The sequence below is a fragment of the Odocoileus virginianus genome, chromosome 2 (assembly GCF_023699985.2).
Source record: "Odocoileus virginianus isolate 20LAN1187 ecotype Illinois chromosome 2, Ovbor_1.2, whole genome shotgun sequence".
NCBI lineage: Eukaryota > Metazoa > Chordata > Mammalia > Artiodactyla > Cervidae > Odocoileus > Odocoileus virginianus.
Genome location: NC_069675.1, coordinates 65,506,431 through 65,525,769, shown reverse-complemented (window position 1 = coordinate 65,525,769; position 19,339 = coordinate 65,506,431). Strand labels below are relative to the sequence as shown.

Sequence of the window (19,339 nt, the reverse complement as noted above, 5' to 3'; positions counted from 1 at the left end):
CTCCTCAATATTTGGGAAGTGAAATGCAAAATAAAATGCTCGTTGCTCACCCTGGCCACAGACTTCCCCAGAAGCCACCCACGCGCACAGCCTCTAGGGCTACGACAGGCTCTTGGGTACTCTCCTATGAGTTCTGAGGGTTTCTGCATGCATGCGTGCTAAGTCACTTCTGTCATGTCCGACTCTTTGTGACCCTATGAACTGTAACCTGTCAGGTTCCTCTGTCCACGGGGTTCTCCAGACAAGAAGACTGGAGCTAAACCGCCAGTCTTATTTCCACCTTCAGGGAATCTTCCCAACCTAGGGATCAAATTTGCCTCTCTTACATCTCCTGCATTGGCAGGCATGTTCTTTACCACTAGCGCTACCTGAGAAGCTCTCTCAGAGCGTTTCTATCCTTCTATTATTCCCATCACAACTTAGCTGTGGCAAATTCTTGGTTCAGACACAATGGAGGGCCAGTTAGGCAGAGAGGAATGTTTGGGGCTAAGTCTTGTGTGGAGCCAAGACCTTAAGAGAGGGCTGCAGGGGATGTTAGACATGACCTCTTAAAGCCAGGACACAAGCTTCTTGAATGACCTTGGGGGTCTCATCTGCTCCATTTTTACATTTCTCAGCAGCTCCTGCCCACCCCCTAGTCCAGAGCCTGCTGAGCAGCAGGTGTTCAGTTGGCACTGGGTGAAAGAGGGCAGCTATGAACTCCCTCTGAGGACACTGTCGGTGGCTGGAGACAGAGCAGGTGGGCCAATTATGGCTGAGCAACATGGCCTTGTCTTCTGTAGGCTCAGAGATGGATGTACTCTCCGTAAAGATGCCCAGACCCCCGCAGGCTCCCACCCGTGTGCCCAGGTGGCTGTATCTTCAAGGCTAGGTCCACAGGTAAGCTCTGGTGGAATGTCTAACAAATCCAGAACAAGGCCCTACCCTCTCCCCAACACAAATCCAAGCCTACCCCCCACCCCCACCGAGAGCCGATGGCCATCAATCACCCCTCCAGTTACGTCTCTTCTTTCTCCACCATAATTAAAACCATGTTGTGAATGGGCAGTCAAGAAACTTCCAGAGATGACCATTCACTCATTGCATCCACCAGCATTACTGGAGCACCTACTATGGGTTCGGGACTGTGGTTGGCACAAAGATGATTAAGACCTTGCTGTCTGGGGAAGGTGGTGCACAGAAGAGCAGAGGATGACAGTGTGGGGTCTCTGTTAGCCTGGAGGGAGGGATGGGGGAGCAGGAGCAGGGCCAGAGACCTGGGTTCCTATTCTGGTTCTGCCATGCAGCATACATTTGACCTTAAAGCAAAGCAGCATACTCTGAGGAGCTCTGCTTCATCTGTGAAGCAAAAACAATCTATAATTTGCAAAACTACCCTGCCTTCCTCACAGGACTTTTGGAAGAAACAAGACAGGAAAGCATGGGAAAGGGCTTTGAAGCTTATGTAAGCCATTATTTATATCAACTTGCCAAATGCTATTGGGATGGAAATTTCTTAAAATCTTTTTTTTCCTACTAAAGGAATATGTAGATAAGGAGAAGAGGGAAGAAGACTCTGTTTAAAGAAACCCAACAACGTGGTGCGTGCTTCAAGTATCATCAAGTAATTGAAGGGAAGGACGGGAAATCAAGGAGATTTTCCATGTGGAAAACACCAGCTGAGGACAGCTTCTGACAGCTCAAACCCAGCCTCTTTCTTATCTCTATTTTCGAAAATCCCAAACTCCAATTACAGCTGAAAATTTCCACTTGCACTCACAAGATCAAATCATGTCTTACTCTGAGATGAGACACATCCAAAGACATGGAAACAGAGGCTGACACACACCCACACTCCCCATCTGGAAAGGGCTGTCTCAGCAGAACCGTTTCATCATCAAGAGTCGGGGTCTGCAGGGGCAGGGCGGGACCACGGTCAGGGTTTGTCTGAGCAATCCTCCACTATGAAAGCGTTAGGTCAGACAGCGATGGGGACCAGGAGCTTGGCCTTGGAAGCTGAGCTCACTCTTGGGGCTGTATGACTTCTACTGGAGGACTGCTGTGCAGGCGAAGTGGCCAGGGATGCCCAAGAGGGCATTTTTCAAAGAGGGCTTCTGAGGTGGACTTGGAGCCACAGGGAAGGGAAGGGCCTCCAGATTCATTAAGGCTGCCTGAGGATGGCATCCTGCAGGGACACATCAGCTTGAAGGTCCCTACAGATCCCAAGCTGAATCACCACACCAACCCAGGAATTCCACTCCTTGGTATGTCCCCCAAAGAACTAAAATCAGGTACTCAGGCGAAAACTTGCACATGAATGTATGCAGCAGCATTATTCACAATAGTGAGAAGGCAGAAACAACCCAAACGTCCATTAGTAGATAAGTGGATAAATAAAATGCAATATACACTGTGCTGTGATATAATAAGAAATAAATTGGCCTTTGTTCCTCTTAAAACTTTTGGAAATTCCTGACTAATTGGGGTGACAGGAGGGGCTTCCCTGGTGGCTCAGAAGCTAAAGAATCTGCCTGCAGGAGACCTGGATTTAATCCCTGGGTTGGGAATATCCCCTGGAGAAGGGAATGGCAATCCCCTCAGCATTCTTGCCTGAGGAATTTCAGCAAGCTACAGAAATGCAGACAGAAGTTACAGTTCATGGGGTTGCAAAGAGTCGGACATGACTGAGCAGCTAACACTTTCACTTTCACTTGGGGTGACAGGAACATCTTTTCTTCTCATAATGAGCCTCTTTCGTTATATCTAAGTTTATACTAATGAGGTGACTCTCTGAAGACCGGGGCTGGTTTCTAGAGGAAACAACCCTGTGATTAAAGGGCTGGAAACTTCAGCCCCACCCCCAGCACTCTCACATTTCTTTCCCCATTGACCTCCCCTCTTTCCACCCCCAAGGAGAGGAGAGACTGAGCTCAACTACATAAAGAAGTCTCCATAACTTTGAAGAGCTTCTGGATTGGGGAACTTAAGCAGGATGTGGATTCCTTTTATGTGGTCCATCCCCAGTTGTTCCTCAAAACCCTGCCCCAAACAAGTGTCCAATAAATACCTGTTAGTTAATTTACAGTCAGGAAGCAAGCACATTTTCCTCCTATTCCAAGTGTATCACTTCCCATCGCATCTAGTTTCTTATTATCATTCCAAACACTGAGCACCTTATTCTAGGATCACCAGGAGGTGATTGGTGCCCTCTTTGGGTTTGCAATCTGTTAGAAGAGACAGAGATCTAAATCCAGAAAAGGAAATTGTGGGGCCAAATGGGCAATTCTTTCTGGGAGTGATCCTAGCTGGCCACATAGTCAGAAAAGGCTTCCTGGAGGAGAGGAAACATGGATGAGGCCCTGGAGAGCAAGGGGCTGTGAAGAGGAAAGGAAGGGCATCCGGGGACAGGAAGGACTTGGTGGGAGGTGAAGCACTGGGAATGTCAGGGCACAGTCAGCGAGAGAGAAAAACCCAACTTTGTAAGGGTATTAGACCCGGGAGGCTGGCTGCATTTACAGATGGAGCACAAGGGAGGGAGGGCTCGGAAGGGCCTCCAGTGCCTGGTGAGGCCCCTCAATAGACTGGTCTGCTCATAACCTACCATGTCTCCATCCAGACCTTTGCACCATCACACATGCATACGAGCCCTCCCAACTTTAGGGAAAGTGGCCATGGGATGGGTTGTAACATTCAGGCTCATGTGTGAGAACTCTGTACATACAGCTAGGTCCTCTCATCGGATGAAAAAAGTTGGAAAGGATTTCTTAGTATTCTGAGCAGTTCACGCATCTCAATTCTTCCATTGCCTGACACTGTCATTTTGCAGGTAGGAGTTGAGGAGTCACCTCGAAGAGCGAGAAGGGAAAGAACCACAGCACAAAGCACAAAGGAGAAGCTGTTGAGGTGACACTGAAGGTCTCAGGGCTGGTGGTACCAACTAGGGAACATCAGTCCAAGTTATAGCATTGTCCCTGAAGCCGTACCCTCATCTGTGAAATGGATATGTTAAAAAATACCTGGCCTCCCACTTCACAGAGCAGCTGCAGACTCAGTAACTCGGGGGAAAATGAGCAGCATGAATGCCAGTCACAGACACTGGCATCTAAATATGCAGGGCCTTCTGTAGATAGGGGTGGAGGGTGGATAGATTTCGGGGGATATAAAATATTGATGGGAGAATTTAAAAAAATTTTTTTCACTTTCAAGAGGAATGAGACACAGAGAGAGGAAGCAGACAGAATTCTAGAATAACATAAAGGCAGACAGAGGCAAGGAATTCAGGTCTCTTGGCATCCAGCCCCGTGTCTTGGTCTTTGGGTGAAAGTGACATGGCTGGAGGTACAACGGAGGCCTCAAGAACTGGGTGACGAGGCCCTGTTAATTCTTCTCTCTGCTTTTCACAAATGGCACTTATCAGGGCTCCCTTTCTGGAACCTTCTCACATCTGGGAAAAAGGGATTCGGGCCATTCTCTTGCCCAGGAAGCTGTGTGCATCCTGTCCCCGCTGTCGCCCCACCTGCAGGCCTGCTGTAGGTGACACTGTGAGGCAGAGAAGACGTCCTGGGCTTTGCTCCACCACTGTCTGCTGCGTGACCCCAGGCAGGCTGCTCTCCCTCAGTCTTTCCATCTATAAAATGGGCACTGCAATCTGTCCCCTGCTCCACTTCCCAAGGGGTGGAGGGTACACATGAAGTGCTGAGCTGGAGAAAGCGGGCGGCACAGAACGTGCCTCACTCACCTCTCTGACCCTGTGCAGCAGGGGTTGGAGCCAGTCCCTGTTCACCTCGCAATGGCTGTCGAGGAAAGTCAGGGTGGTGCCCTGGGCAATGTCAGCACCCCGGATCCGGGACCGCACCAAACCTGCAGGAGGAACAGTCAGCCAAGGGAGTGCCCCCGTCGCTTCATCATCCAAGGAGACCACACTGAACACATACCCAAACATGTCCCCACTCCCTGCCCTGGGCCCACTCAACAGCGCAGACCTACCTTGCCGCTCATTATTGCGTAAGCACTTCACCTTGGGCAGCTTGATGAGCTGTTTGCAGTCCTCGGCTACAAAGACAAGAGGTCGTGTGATTGAGCACCCGGAGCTGGAGGTGAACCAGCAGAGTAGGTGAGGCATCCTGCCTCTCGTCCCCACCCCAACCACACTACCCTGTCCTGACTCCAGGGTGCTGTGGACTTTGGAAGGTGCTGACTGACCACGGCTAGCCACATACAGTGTGGCCCAGTCTCTGCAAAGCGGCTGTAAGGGGGCCTCTGGAAAAGGCAGTCATGCACTGGCACTTGCGTACTTGCTAGAACACTGCCAGATGGTCACCTGAGGACATTTCTCCTTTTCTATAGCTTATCTGAAGCATGACGTGGGAGTCTTATTCACTTTGGTAGGGTTCAGGAAAAAGACACTGAGAGGCCGGAGAATGGATGAGACAAACTATAGCGTTTCCTTTCAGCTCACGGACTCAATACAGGAGACCCTATTTATCAGGGTATCTCTCCAGTATATCCCATCACGCAGAGGTGGTTCAACTCTCCACACGGGGGAAATGTGTGGGGCTGAGCAAGAGACCCATCCTAGGCACTCAGCCTGGGTTGTCCTGGCTTGCCTGCTTGCCCCAGAACTCTTTTGGCTCACCAATTCTTGGCTCTGAACTTCATTATCATAAGTTGCAGTTTTGCTTCACTGGTTTCATCAACCTTTAGCTTCTCTGATTTGGTTCTGGACTCGACGGAGTGACCACAAAAACTTACACAGAAGCTTCCTCAGAGCCAGGTACTGCTCTAAGCACTGAAATGTGTCAATACATTTATATCCTTATATAAACCATATATATGTTACTGTTATCTCCATTTTATAAGTAAGGAAAATGATGCATGTAGAAGCTAATAAGTTGCCCAAGGAACGTAACTAGTACGTGAGCCAGTGACAGGTCTAGAATTTGAAGCCAGGCAGCTGGTTCCAGAGGTCATGCTCTAACCACTGAAGCTGTTCTGCTTCTAAGTAAATTCAGCAGTGTTCCCAGTCTCCAGCCTGAGTACCAGCTACCTCCCAACACGATGAGTGGCTTCCTGCCTCCAACCCCTTCCACACTGGGGAAGGGAGATCAGATCACCGAGTTTCAGACCTCAAGTCCAATCCGATCACCCTGAATCTGGTACATGACCCACTTGTGCATAACTCCCAAGCTCCTAAGGCTATGTTAGGTGTGTGGGTTTCCAGCCTTCCAACAGTAGACCCCTGTGTGGTAGTGGCTCCTACGTCAAGCTTTCAGCATCAGGGCTGGTGCAGAAAGACTCCACTCCCATGGGACTCAGAGCTGTCCCCAGAGGCCATCACCTGCTTCCCCTGGTTCATCACTAAGAGGTGGTTCTGCCTGGATGTGGCTGACTGCCTGCAGCAGCACCCAGGCTGTGATGACAGCTCTTGGACAGGAATCAGCACTGCCTGATTCCTACAAACCTGAACACTACATACCTAAAGTGTAACAACACTTCTGCAATGATCGTACCTGTCAAACTGAACACACAGGTATCTGAAAACTCCCGCATGATTTTCTCGGGGAAAGTGGATTTGGACTGTGAACTTGGGTGGGACCCAGGTTCTTGGGCAAGATAGCTAGGAGATGGGTAATGACCAGTGGTTGGAAGGTTGGAAGGCAGCTGCTCACTGTGTCATGGACAAGTGATGGGATGTCCCAAAGACCAAGCCCCCTCTTCCCCCACAAGTCCTGCCATGGGAATGAGAGGAAGAGGGTAGGTGACCTTGGCTCATGCTGGTGAATTATCAGAGCACAGGAGTCGGGAATCTCTATTCATGGGTATTGCTTCAGGGCTCGGGGTCTCTTTGAAGGTGCAGAGTCTCTTCAAGTCCAGGAATGCATCAACAGGTTGCGGGCAGTGAACACATGCACACATACCAACCCCAGTGCATGTGTGTACAAGTCGCTGCAGTCGTGTCTGACTCTTTGGGACCATGTGAGCTGTAGCCCACTAAGCTCCTCTGTCCATGGGATTCTCCAGGCAAGAATACTGGAGTGGATTGCCATGCCTTCCTCCAGGGGATCTTCCCAACCCAGGGATCGAACACGCATCTTTTATGTCTCCTGCATTGGCAGGCGGGTTCTTTATCACTAGCACCACCTGGGAAGCCCACCAACCCCATTAAGAACCTACAATTCAGATCTGGTTAGGTCCTCAAAGACTCATAGCAGAGGACCTGAGACATTCTTTCCCAAACGTAAGGTTCATGTACTTCTTGACCCGAAAGGACACTCAATGTCCTCCACACCTACTATAAACCCAGGCTTTCCTCCATCCCCAGGGAACTAGCAGGTACAACTTTGCCCGCGACACAGAGGCTGGGAACAGACATTTGTGGTGGTACTTACGGTCATTGCTGAAGTCATCCACTAATATGATTTCCTGGATGAGATTCATAGGGGTGCGGTTTAATATGCTGTGAGATGGAAAGAGGAAAGATCACTGTGACTTCTAGAGTCAAATCTACGTATCAACCTGAGCTTTAAATAGGTGCCATTTTATCTGAAGAATAAAGACTCCAAGCAACCCCAAAACTTGTCCAGTCACATGCTCACCTTTGAGCCGCTGGGACATAACTCTGCATTGTCTTGGTGAATATCACCAACACCCACCTAGCACCCAGAGCTCCAGAGCCACCCTCAACAACCCTCCCTCTCCCCGAAATCCTGAATCACACCAGTGACCAAGAATGTGCTGGTTTTCCTTGAAAATGTCACTCAGATCACCCTCACCTCATATGCCTCCATTCTGGTTCAACCTCTTTTGCCTGGTTTTTTAAACACATATTTTTTTAAAATTTTTATTTATTGATTTTTGGCTGTGCTGGGTCTCCTTTGCTGCAGGCAGGCATTCTTTAATTGTGACGACCGGGTGCTACTCTTCGTTGTGGGGCACAAGCTTCGCATTATGGTGGCTTCTCTTGTGGAGCATGAGCTCTAGAGTGCAGCAGGTTCAAGAGTTGCAGCGCATGGGCTTTGTTGCTCAGTGGCATGTGGGATTCTCCTAGACCAGGGATTCGAACCCGTGTCCCCTGCACTGGCAGCCAGATTCTTAACCACTGGACCACCAGGGAACAGACCACTGCCTGTTTATTTTGCAGTAGCCTGACCTGCTGCCAGGCCATCCTTCTGTGACCTCCAGAGTGAGCTGTCTGAAGCACAGATCTGATCTTCAATCAAGCAACTTACCTCACTAACGCAAATAGAGAAGTTGACAAAAAGGCTCCCCACAATCTACACCCCAAACCCTCAGCACGCTCTTCAAGGCCTTTCCCAGTCTGGAGCCAGCCCCCTTTGCAGCCTCCTCACGCCCAGTGCCTTTGACTGGAGACATCCTGCTTCTTACAACTGAAGCCCATGCCCCTACTGCTGTCACAGCGTGAGATGCCCCTCGTCTATCACAAGGACCCATTCAAATGTCACTTCCTCTCTAACAGCTTTCCAATCCACTTAGTGAGGATGAATTGCTTCCTCCTCTGGGATCCCTCAGCCGTTTGTATCTGAAGCTTCCTGCATCTCTCACGGCAGCCTGACTCTGAGGGCTAGTTTCCTGGCCCCTCCAGATTGTCACCTCCCAGGGGCAGTGGCCTCGTCAAGCTACTCTCTGTATTGCCAGAGTGCAGCTGCACCTTAGCCCATGACCGTTCCCTCCAAGGATGTTTAGTGCACACCTACTATGTGCTAGGCACTGCGTACGTGATGCAGATCAAGGGAGATGTGAACCTGGCCCTCAGCAGCTGTGATCTAGGAGCTACTTACTACAAGCTGTGTGAACTTGGTCAGGTTACTTTCCTGCTCTGTGCAGTAAAGTATTCCCATCTGTAAAACGGGAATAATAAGAGTAGTACCCATCATTCATAGGGCTGTAGGAAGAATTAAAGGGAAATGTTTCTAAAGCATTCAGCACAGCATCTGCTGATAACAGTGATAAAAAGCTGTAACAATTATTACTGTTTTCTGGATCAGCAGTGATTTTCAAACTGACTTCATCTCCCTTCCTGTGTTGGGAATCTGTTGCCTCCAGGCAAGACTAGGTTTCCGTGTGTATTCTGAGTCTCAGTCCTGACTGAGATGGCTGCATCCTGCTTCTCTAAACACACCAAACCGTGTGGTTCCTCAGAAACACTTCTGGGCCATGCCACCTGCCACAAGACACCCAGAGCCCCATGTGTACCGAGGAGGGGTTCAGATAGGCCTGGCAGAGGCTCTTACCCAGCCCTGTTTCTGGTGAGCCACCCTTTCTAAGCAAGATGCAGAGACTTCCCAGGAGGAGAACTTCCCCTGGAGCTACCTTTATTTATGAAGCCTTAATTCTCACCATGGCAACTAGAGTGAGGTGGAGAGAGGAACCCCAACCCCAGCCCCTGAGCCCACTGCTGTTGGGAGGTGAACACCCGGAGAGCAGGAGGTGGTGCGAGGGGAACCTCGCCACCATCATCCGAAAGCAAACACACCAAACTCAACAACCAGCCCTCCAATCAGAGGGTGGGGGGAGAGGGAGGCAGAGAGAGAAGGAAAACTTGCTGGAAGAATACCCTCTAATGAGGTTTGATTACGGCTGTAGCTTCTCACGCGATCTGCGCCCCCTCCCCCCAATCCCTGCCCGCTCTTTGAAATTCAAGAGTTCTCTTCTGTGAACATCAAAAGGTAAATCTCGTGCAGCTCTGTGCTGGTTGAACTGAGAGATGATTAGCGAATAAAAAATGTCCAGAGTGTAAAAAAGGGAAAGAAAAAAAAGAACGAAATCGTCAGCAGTAAGTGCTAATTAGACTATTTCCTGGTAACACCTGGCTGGTTTTTGCTCCTCTAAACAGAGCAATTTGAGTGAAGGGGGTTGCTAAAAAAGTGGCTCGGGGCTGGGAGGAACTGAGATGGGCAGGGGCTTTGGGAGCCTGGGGTGGCAGGAGAAGGAGAAAGGTCAAGTCCAGCCCCGGGGACCTGGCTTGGGTCCTCAGAGGGTCCCCCTGGGTCCTCTCTTCTGCACACCCTACCTTCATCCCTGCCACCCAGACCCTGGGGCTTGCACCTCCCTCCCTCCTGTGGTCTCACCAGTTCTCTGCCAGGACACCTCACCAGCCCCTCTGCAGCCAAGCCAGCCCTCCCTTCCCTCCAGGGCCCGGTTTTTCCCTTGCTTGGACCCCACTGTGGCTGTTCTGTGCCCCTTCCTTTCCGTCTCACAGGGGAGTGGGTGTTCATCTTGCAGGCACATCCCAGTCACGTTGGAGCCTGGGAATTATCCAGGAAATGAGTTTCCTATCCACAGCTCACTCTCTGCCAGAAGGTAGCTACCCACAGGGTCTACACCTTCTGCCCACTGCACCCTAACCACAGCTCCCCTCCTCCAGTTCCCCGAGGGGTGGCTGGTTACAGCAGCGTGGGAGGCCCGGCGGCCTCCACCATCTACGACTGTGCGATCCTGAGCGGGACGCCAGGCAGCTCCCAGCCTTCATTTCCATCTGTAATTACATTTTCCTTGTAAAGGCAGGCGATATTAATACTTGACCTACTTCACAGGCTTTTGTGTGTATGAAATGAGGAAATGTACTTGAAATTGCTTTCTGAACTGCACGGGGCTCTATGCAGGCAGCGTTTATCAGACGCTCCATAAATGCCAGCTGAATGAAGACCTGAGGCTGCTTGACAGTTGAGTTTAGTCATTCTGGAGTCAGGCCGTCTTGGGTTCAAGTGCTGTGTCTGGGTTCAAGTGCTGTGTCTGTGTATCCGCCATTCACTAGCTGGAGACCTTCAGGAAGGATGGAACCACCAGCACAACCACCTCAGCTGCAGGAAACTAGCTTAGCACCCTGCCTGGCGCTCAGCAGCCGCTCTTGGAATCTGGGGCTTGATAATTGTGATGATACTGGCTCCCCGGTGGCTCAGATGGTAAAGAATCTGCCTGCAGTTCAGGAGATCCAAGTCCAATCCCTGGGTCAGGAAGATCCCCTGAAGTAGGAAATAGTAACCCACCCCAGTATTCTTGCCTGGAGAATCCCATGGACAGAGGAGCCTGGCGGGCTACAGTTCGTGGGATTGCAAAGAGTCAGACACAACTGAGTGACCAAAACTTCACACTTCACTTCTGGTTCTCAATGTGTGATCCTGGGGCTAGCACAGCCTCAGTGTCACCTGGGGACTTGTCTGAAACACAAATTCATGGGCCCTACTCTAGATGTATTCAGTTGGAATAACTGGGGTTGGGACCCAGGAAACTGTATTTTAACAAGCCCTCCAGGGGATTCTGATGTCCACTCAAGTTTGGGAGCCATGGCATTAGAACCCTGCTGTCTCCCTGGGCTGGAGGTGCCTCATGGCACATGCTGTCACCTGTCCAGGCTCACCCTGTGCCAGGATTGTTCCAAGGCCTTTAACCCCCTGAAGTCCTTCACTCCTCACTACAATCATCTGAAGCTGTTATTAACAGTATTCCTGTTGTGCAGAAAAAGAAACTGAGGCAGAGAGGTGATGAGGTACCCAGATGTCACACAGCTGTAAGGACAGAATGGGAATATCTGGCCTCAGCATCCAATTTCTTCACCACCATAATGTGAGAGACTGGTCCTCTAAATCTAGATTATTATGAAAAGCCACAGCGAGGAGATTCAAGATATAAACTGGCCATGCTCCAGAGCCCCCATGGGAGGCAGGGGGCGGGAGGATGCTCCAAAAGAAAAGAGGAGGCCCTAAGTCTCATATATACATAAGGACTCGTGGCAGCAGCAGTCAAGAGAAACCACTGTTCAGGGCTTTTCTCTGTCCTTAAGTGAGAAAAGTGCCCTAACTCATCAAGACTGTGACTCCCTCCCTCCCACCATCGCCCGCCCCATTGTGCCTCTGCCTGGCTCTGAGTGCCCCCATGTGCACCTTCCCAGCCCCCTTCCCTGGCTAATGCAGAAACTTGGGCAGGGGTGAGCAGAGGGACCAAGGCCTGGCCAGGTGCTGGGTGGGAGGAACCAGAGGGCAACTCAGTCTTCCCCAGTTCCTCAAGCATCTTTCCCTTGCCAGAGCCTGGCAGCATAGCCATCCAAATTCTAGAGAACTAAAGATGAAAAATGGGCTTCTCTGGTGGCTCAGATGGTAAAGAATCTGCCTGCAATACGGGAGACCCAGGTTTGATCCCTGGGATTGGGAAGATCTCCTGGAGAAGGGAATGCCTACCTACACCAGTCTTGCCTAGAGAATTCCAGGGACAGAGGAACCTGGTGGGCTACAGTCCACGGGGTCGCATGACTGAGCAATTCACTCACTCGAAGATGAAAAACACCTTAGAAAAGATCCTTCCATCAATGACAAAAGTGAGACAGGAAGTGCTCTTCATTCAATTCCTTCCCAGTGGCTGGTGATTTATTTGTGCGACAGAACAGGGAACATGAGGGAAGAACGGATTCCCAAGGCAAGTGACACCTGGCCGTGGAAGTTCCCAGAAGTAATCTTCCTTGCCTCCACCCCTAAAAGTCACTTCCACTCTGCCCACTGATGATGTTAAGCTCATCTGTTCACACCTGGCTCTTGGGCCCCCATTCTGCAGTTTTCATGGACCACAGGGTCTGAGGGGGGAGACTGGCTCACAATGAAGTTCCAGAGAGGCAGAAAAGAGGTCCTGGGCTCGGCCAGCAAGGCACCCAGCAGAGTGTGGTGTAGCATCTGGCACTTCATGGGGCCTTCTGAAAAGTATGGTGTTGATGGGCCCCCCGCTCCCCCTCCAGAGTGCAGGGCACCAGGGCATCCGGGGAGGCCCTCCTTCAGGCTGGTGGACAGAGACACTGGGGCAGACCCCTACTGCCCCAGATTCAGCACCCCCAGGGAAGCCAGAAACCCGAGTCCTGGCTCTTGCACTTCCCAGCTCTGTGGCCTTGGCCTCCATTCACTATGTGCACCCTGACTTCACATACCCTGATGGGGCTCCAAATGAAGTGAGAGATGGAATGTGTTCTGTGGACCATGAAGCTCAGCATTAATGTTAATATTAACATATTAATATTATTATCATAAAGTGTCATTATTACTATTATAAAGAGATGGAGGAACAGCAGGAAGAGAAAGAGAAATACGTCTTAGAGCTGAAAGGAGTGAGTCTGGGGGCAGTACCTGAAGTGCCCCTGAGAACATAAACACAGTGTAAGGAAACATGGGAGGTCGGGGTCCTCATATTATAACAGTCCCCAAATGTCCCAGGGTAATGTCTTCTTGTGGGAAATGTGACAGAACTTGAAACATGAATGGTATTTTTATCATCATCAATACCAATGTGGCTAACAACATGCCCGAAGTCACAAAGCTAGGAAATGGTAGGGTGGGGACTGGACGCAGGTCTTCACATTCCAGGTGTGGTGCCCCTTTAAAAGTGCTCCAGAGCCATACAGACCCAGGAATGGCTGCTCTAGGCCAGCACAGTTCTCAGTCTTTTACTCAAATTAATCAGAGCAGCTCTAAGCTGTAGGACTGATTCATATGCCACAGGGAGGGTAGGTAAGACATGAATAGGATACAGGCCTTCACCAACAGTTCACTGAGGATTACATCTGGGAAAATACATTAAGTGCAAGAGTTGAGATGTGCAGAGAAGGAGCCCAGAAGAGGTCCCTGAGGGAGTGTGAGTGAGTGTGTGTGTGTGTGTGTGTGTGTGTGTGTGTTGAGCGGGATGGAGGTGCATGGCCAGCCTGGAAGGCAGGGGGCCTCTTTCAGATGCTATGGTGTCCTCATGGAAACATCCAGCAGACATGCCCAGATGTGACCTTGCATGGCGGGGCAGGCTGTGGTCTGGCACTGTGGAATCGTTTCCCTCTGCTCCCCATGGACCTGCTTTGCCTGCAAGGTTCAGAAACTCCACTCTCCCTTCCGCAGAAGAGACCCAGGTAAATCATCAGTTGAACCCCCGCTGAGACCTGTGCCCCCACACAACGGCAACAGCTCACACATCACAGAGGCAGTTTATTAATCTACGTCGAGACTCACAGTGACACCTGACCGTGACTTGGGACATTTTCTTGTCAAGAGCTGAAGCCTTGTTGGGAAATCAAATTCAAAGCAGGCAGTGGCTTGTGGGGTGAATGCAGAAACCAGGGCAGATGGGACAAGCAGCTGGCAGGAGGAACCAGTCTGTGGCCAAGGAAAGCTGGGCACAGACAGCTGCCCCCAGAGATGTGGGAAGCGCCAGGTTGAAGACAGCGCATTTGGGCTGCGCCCTCTTGAGTTTCTAAGGGACACTGTGACCCTGCATAGTGGACATGCATCATGAGTGACAGGCGGCATGAAGACACTGTCCACCATAAGAGTCAGCCTATCACCAATACCCTCCCAACACCTGGGCCGTCCCACCTGCCCACAGCCATGCCCGTATGGGAAGGAGCGGAAGGTGTGGCTGGGTGATGGAAATGGCAGGAGGTTTGACTGTGCTTGATCGTACTCTTGGCCCATTTAATCTCACCTCCTTCTCTGTTGGATCAGCTGACCATGTGATGGGCAAGCAGATCAGGATGGGCTGTAAGGGGCTGTGTCCCAGGGACGTGGAGCAGTTTACCCCAAGGCCAGCCCCTTGTTCTGCTGGAAGTGTGACTGGAGGCATCCTGGTGCCAACCCCTTCCCCAGAGAAGCTGAACACCACCTCTGGGACTAGCCTTGCCCTGCCAGGCTGCTGAGAACTCTGAGGGCAGAGCGCAAGGGTCGAAACCCTGCCTCACTGTTGTCCGCTGAGCAACAGTTGGCCTTAACTTGGTATCTCCGAGCCTCAGTTTCCTCCGCTGTGAAGCGGGCACAGCAGTGGCCACTCTCTGAGAGCGTGAGCGCAGGCGCGTCTGTCTTCCAGGGGCCTCAGTGTCGGTGGCTCCACCCAAGGGGCCAGTGATGCTGAGGACCCGAGTGAGCACGGCGGGCCAGATGATGCTGGAGGGAGGGCGGCCGTGGGAGGGGCTCCAGAGGAGAGAAAGGGGTGCGGCATGGGGAAGGGGAGCTGACACAACCTGGGTCTTCTGAGAGCGGGGGGCCAGGCTTTCCTGGCCAAGTTTCCTGGCCCCCGACTGTGTTCTAAGGGGAGTTCTGCTGAGGGTGGTCGCTGCATACTGAAAATCCACGCAGGCCACACACGGCGAGAAAACACTGATTGGAGCAAGGGCCCGGCCCTGACAAGGAGCCAAGGGTGGACAGAGAGGCCTGAGGGGGACTGGGGCTGGAGTACAAGGTGATGGGCGAGAAAGCAGACATCAGCCATTTCCTTCGGGCTGATCTGACCTGCACCACGGCCCCTGGTGAGGGTGCAGGAGGCAGGGGAAGGGCAGGTGCTGGGCTGGGCACTCCTGGCAGACTGGAGTTCTAACCCCAGCTGAATGCTGGGGGTGGAGGATGTCCTCAGCCTCTCGGGGCCCCAGCTCCCTTGTTGGTGGTGAAAATGTGAACTCCTGTCCTAGAAGCAACCTGTGCAGTGGTTAAGGGCAAGTGCCCTGGGGTCAAGTCCTCTGTGACTTTCAGTGACCTTCCATAAGTAGCCTAATGCCTCGGCCTCTGTCTTTCCTCCTATAAAACAGGATAAAAGCCACCCTCACAGGAGTGTGAGGAGTGACTACCCTCGTGGAGGCACGTGGAGCGTGCTGAGCAGCGCCTGGTGGGTGCTTAGAAACACTGGAGCCAGTCCCCGGTCGGCAGACACGCCCTCTCTGAGCGCTGGCCCGGAGGCTGATGGACAGGAAGGCTCTCACCTGCGGACGGTCCTGAGCAGCGTGGAGCGGGCCTCGTTGTGGAAGGTGATGATGATACTGGTGGGAGGGAGGTCAGCACCGTACACCAGCAGAGTGCATCTAGAGGAGGAAAGGGACAGGAAGGACTTTAGAGACAGAGCAGACACAAAGAGCTGGAACCGTGGGCATCACTGGCGTCTGGTGGGGCTACCTCAGCTGCACAGCACCATGTACGACCCCAGAGCCTCACCTGGCCCTACTGCATGGAAACAAAGCTCTGAGAATGATTAGCTGGATCTCCTACCAACCTCAGGGAACTTGCACTTAGAGTCAAATTCAGTGGATGTACAGGACGTTCGAGGGCTTCCCTGGTGGCTCAGATGGTAAAGAATCCACATGCAATGCAGGAAATCCCGGATCAGTCCTTGAGTTGGGGAGACCCTCTGGAGAAGGGAATGGCTACCCACTCCAGTATTCTTGCCTGAAGAACTCCATGGACTAAGGAACCTGGCGGGCTATGCTTAATGGGAATGCAAAGAGTCAGAGACGCCTGAGCGACTAACACGCAGACCCTAAAGAAGGCTGAGCACCGAAGAATTGATGCTTTCCAACTGTGGTGCTGGAGAAGACTCTTGAGAGTTCCCTTGGACAGTAAGAAGATCAAACCAGTCAATCCTAAAGGAGATCAACCCTGAATATTCATTGGAAAGACTGCTGCTGAAGCTGAAGTTCCAATACTTTGGCCACCTGGTGCAAACAGCTGACTCAGCGGAAAAGACCCTAATGCGGGGAAAGATTGAAGGCAGGAGGAGAAGGGGGTGACAGAGGATGAGATGATTGGATGGCCAACTCAATGGACATGAGTTTGAGCAAACTCCAGGAGATACTGAAGGACAGGGAAGTCTGGCATGCTGCAGCCCATGGGGTCGCAAACAGTCAGAGATGAGCAACTGAACAACAACAGAACATCAGTGTGGGACTTCCCGCATCCCTGAGGCACTGCACAGTGGTTCCTGGCAGCCGCACAAGCCCACGCTCAAACTCAGGCTCCGCAGCCCAATCGATGCCGATCTCGGCCTGCCAAGGTCTCACCACGTTCTGGGCCGGCAGCTCCAGCCCACCACACCATGCTGATTCCCAACCTCCTGTCGCCCCAATACATACACGAAAATCTGGCATGTTTAAAGAGGCTGAGCCCTAAAACGGCATACGCAATAAACCCGTGTCTTGAAAAGACATTCATTTCTCTGTGTCCAGGATCACTTTGTATGACAATTACATCTAGGGTAATTTCAATTTAATACCCCACTGCAAGTGAAAATTGTAGCCTGCTGCCTGAAAATTACTATAATAATGGAAATAAACCCTAGTGAGGCCGGTGCCACCAGGGGCAACCCCTGGGTAATGCCTCCTCCCATTTCTCACTGTTCCAGGGGTAGTAAACGAGGACGTAAATAAGAGATGTTCGGCGAGTCAAACGTGTCCTCTGCCTGTTTTTCAATTTCTTTCCAAGTGTGGGGCTTTTGGGGGCCAGAGACCCAAGGATGGACTTCAAGGGGACTGTGAGCCCTCTGAAATCATCTGCAAAGTTGTATATGAATATGTGTTTGTTTTTTTCCTGGGAAGATGGCTCATAGAGTTTAGTAGATTCTCAAAGAAGCCTGTGGACTGAAACACCTAAGAACCTCAATCCTAGGCCAATGGGCCTGACACCCATTTTGCCTCCGTGATAATTGTGAACACTTTTTCCTATAAGAGCCAACCCTGAACACAGAGGACCTGAGCAAGACTGGACAGGCCCCTTTTCCTGCCCTGGAGGCATCCAGCTGGGAGACAGAATGTGGCCCCACAGGTGGGCCCCCAAATGGGGAGTAAAGAAGGTTTTATGGAGGAGGAGGTGCTGGGCCTCAGGGTGACATAGGGATGGATGGAGAGATATGGGGTACAGCATCCCAGTCACAGCACAGTTTTTGGACCTACAAGCCAGATGCCCAGGGAAGCAGCTCACAGAATACGGGCCCTGGGGGTCTGGATACCACTGAGCAGCTGTGAGATAGTGGGTCAACCACTCACCTCTCCAGGCTGCTGTCTGCTCATCTGTAAAACAGGGCTTAAGCCCACAGCTCTCCTGCTCAAGTTTTTCCAAGCATCAGTAATCAGAAGCTTTGATTGTAGCTGACATTCAATAAGTGTGGTTGATTCGAACGAAATGCTGCAAAAACCATTCTGCAGTTGAGGCTCCACAGTGTGGCTGGACGTCCACATTTATTAATACTTTTCTAAGACTCGTCTGGAAAGTGGAGATAATTTTTAAGTTGTAGATTTTCCCCCCTAGATTGTGACAATGTTAGGTAATTAGCTCGACAATTAACTATCATGATGTTGAACATCACATTGAAGCCTGCAGTCTCCTCCTCCCATCAGGTGGAGCCAAGTCTTGCATGGGCTGGAAAGGCACCTTCGGTGAGTGGCTCTGCCCTGTCCCACAGTGGGTGAGGGGCACTGGGAGGCAAGAGGGGGAGAAGAGAGCAAAGAATGTAGAATCCGTGTTAGAGAAAGAAACCTGGGCTGTGACGCTGACGCAAATCCTGGATCTGCTGAAAAACTGGCTGTGTGTCTTTGGACATGTCCTTTCTCTTCTCTGACCTTCAATATTATCACCTGTGAGAAGAGGTGAAGACTGCAGAGAATGCAGGCAAAACATGTGGTATTTCACAGTTGCTTAATAAACAGTGGTGAGAACTATTACTGTTATGACTACACAGTGGCTGAACCGTCCCTCCAGGCTACGTTCAATGTTTATGGACTAGAACTGCAAACTCAAGAGTCCAGCCAAGGGAGGGGCTTGGAGACAATCCAATCTAGTCTCCTAAACTGGGCTGAACTTGGTAGTGTAACAGGCCTCCGTGGGCACCTGTGCTGCTGTGCTCCTGGGCCTCAGCCCCCTCCAGCCTCCTGCGCCTGCAGGATGAAGGACAGAGCCTCTTCCTGGAGGCAAGGCAGAAGCCCCATGAGCGCCTCCTGTGCGCACAGGCCCAGGAAAGGTGAGCTCTAGGAGAGAGGTGCCTCACAGCTCCTGGCACAGGGTAGTATCTTCCTCCCACCCCTGCTCACAGCTCAAGTGCCTGGACTCATCCTTTGTATCCTCTGACCCTTACAATGGCCTCTGAGAACCTCTTCTCCACAGAGGACAACTGAGGCTTGGGATCTCGCTCAAGAGCCCACGTCTGGTGAGTGGCCGAGATGGGCTGCATCCAGGTTCCGTGACTTCTAACGTGGTATTTGTCCCTAACATCCCTCTGAGACCTCATCCAGGTAAAGGCGCAGGAGCCCGAGGAGCTGATGCTGGGCAGGGCCCCCCTTCCCAAGCCACCTGCCTGCCCTTCAAGGACCAGGGGGAGCTGCAGAACCACTTAGGGACGAGCCCCGGGCACTGGCAGCAACAAGGCCGAGGTGCCTGGAAAAGTCCTTAAAACTGGTTGCCGTGAGGAGAGTCAGAAGGTGCCTGGGCTTTCTGTGAGAGGATCTAAAAGATTAATCAAACAGCGAGATCTATTAGGGGCACCAGGGGAATGGAGACAGCTGCCAACACTGAGATCTGGCGCCGGCAGATGGACGAGAAAGCATGTTTATAATTTATTAAAGATTCAGGGG

General features: G+C 51.5%; 1 protein-coding gene across 3 annotated transcripts in view; it reads right to left on the bottom strand.

Annotated features, from left to right (window-relative positions):
* The window catches only part of GALNT14 (polypeptide N-acetylgalactosaminyltransferase 14), a 229,851-nt gene that overhangs the window by 39,357 nt on the left and 171,155 nt on the right, over nucleotides 1–19,339 (bottom strand). For 2 of the 3 annotated variants that reach the window (XM_070480760.1, XM_020877825.2), the window contains exons 3-6: nucleotides 15,707–15,805; nucleotides 7,368–7,435; nucleotides 4,966–5,031; nucleotides 4,718–4,839 (exon numbers count right to left, since the gene is read on the bottom strand). In XM_070480760.1, coding sequence (XP_070336861.1) covers nucleotides 4,718–4,839; nucleotides 4,966–5,031; nucleotides 7,368–7,435; nucleotides 15,707–15,805 — 355 coding nt within the window. The remainder of the gene's footprint in view (nucleotides 1–4,717; nucleotides 4,840–4,965; nucleotides 5,032–7,367; nucleotides 7,436–15,706; nucleotides 15,806–19,339) is intronic. The other variant, XM_020877829.2, reaches the window with a different exon arrangement.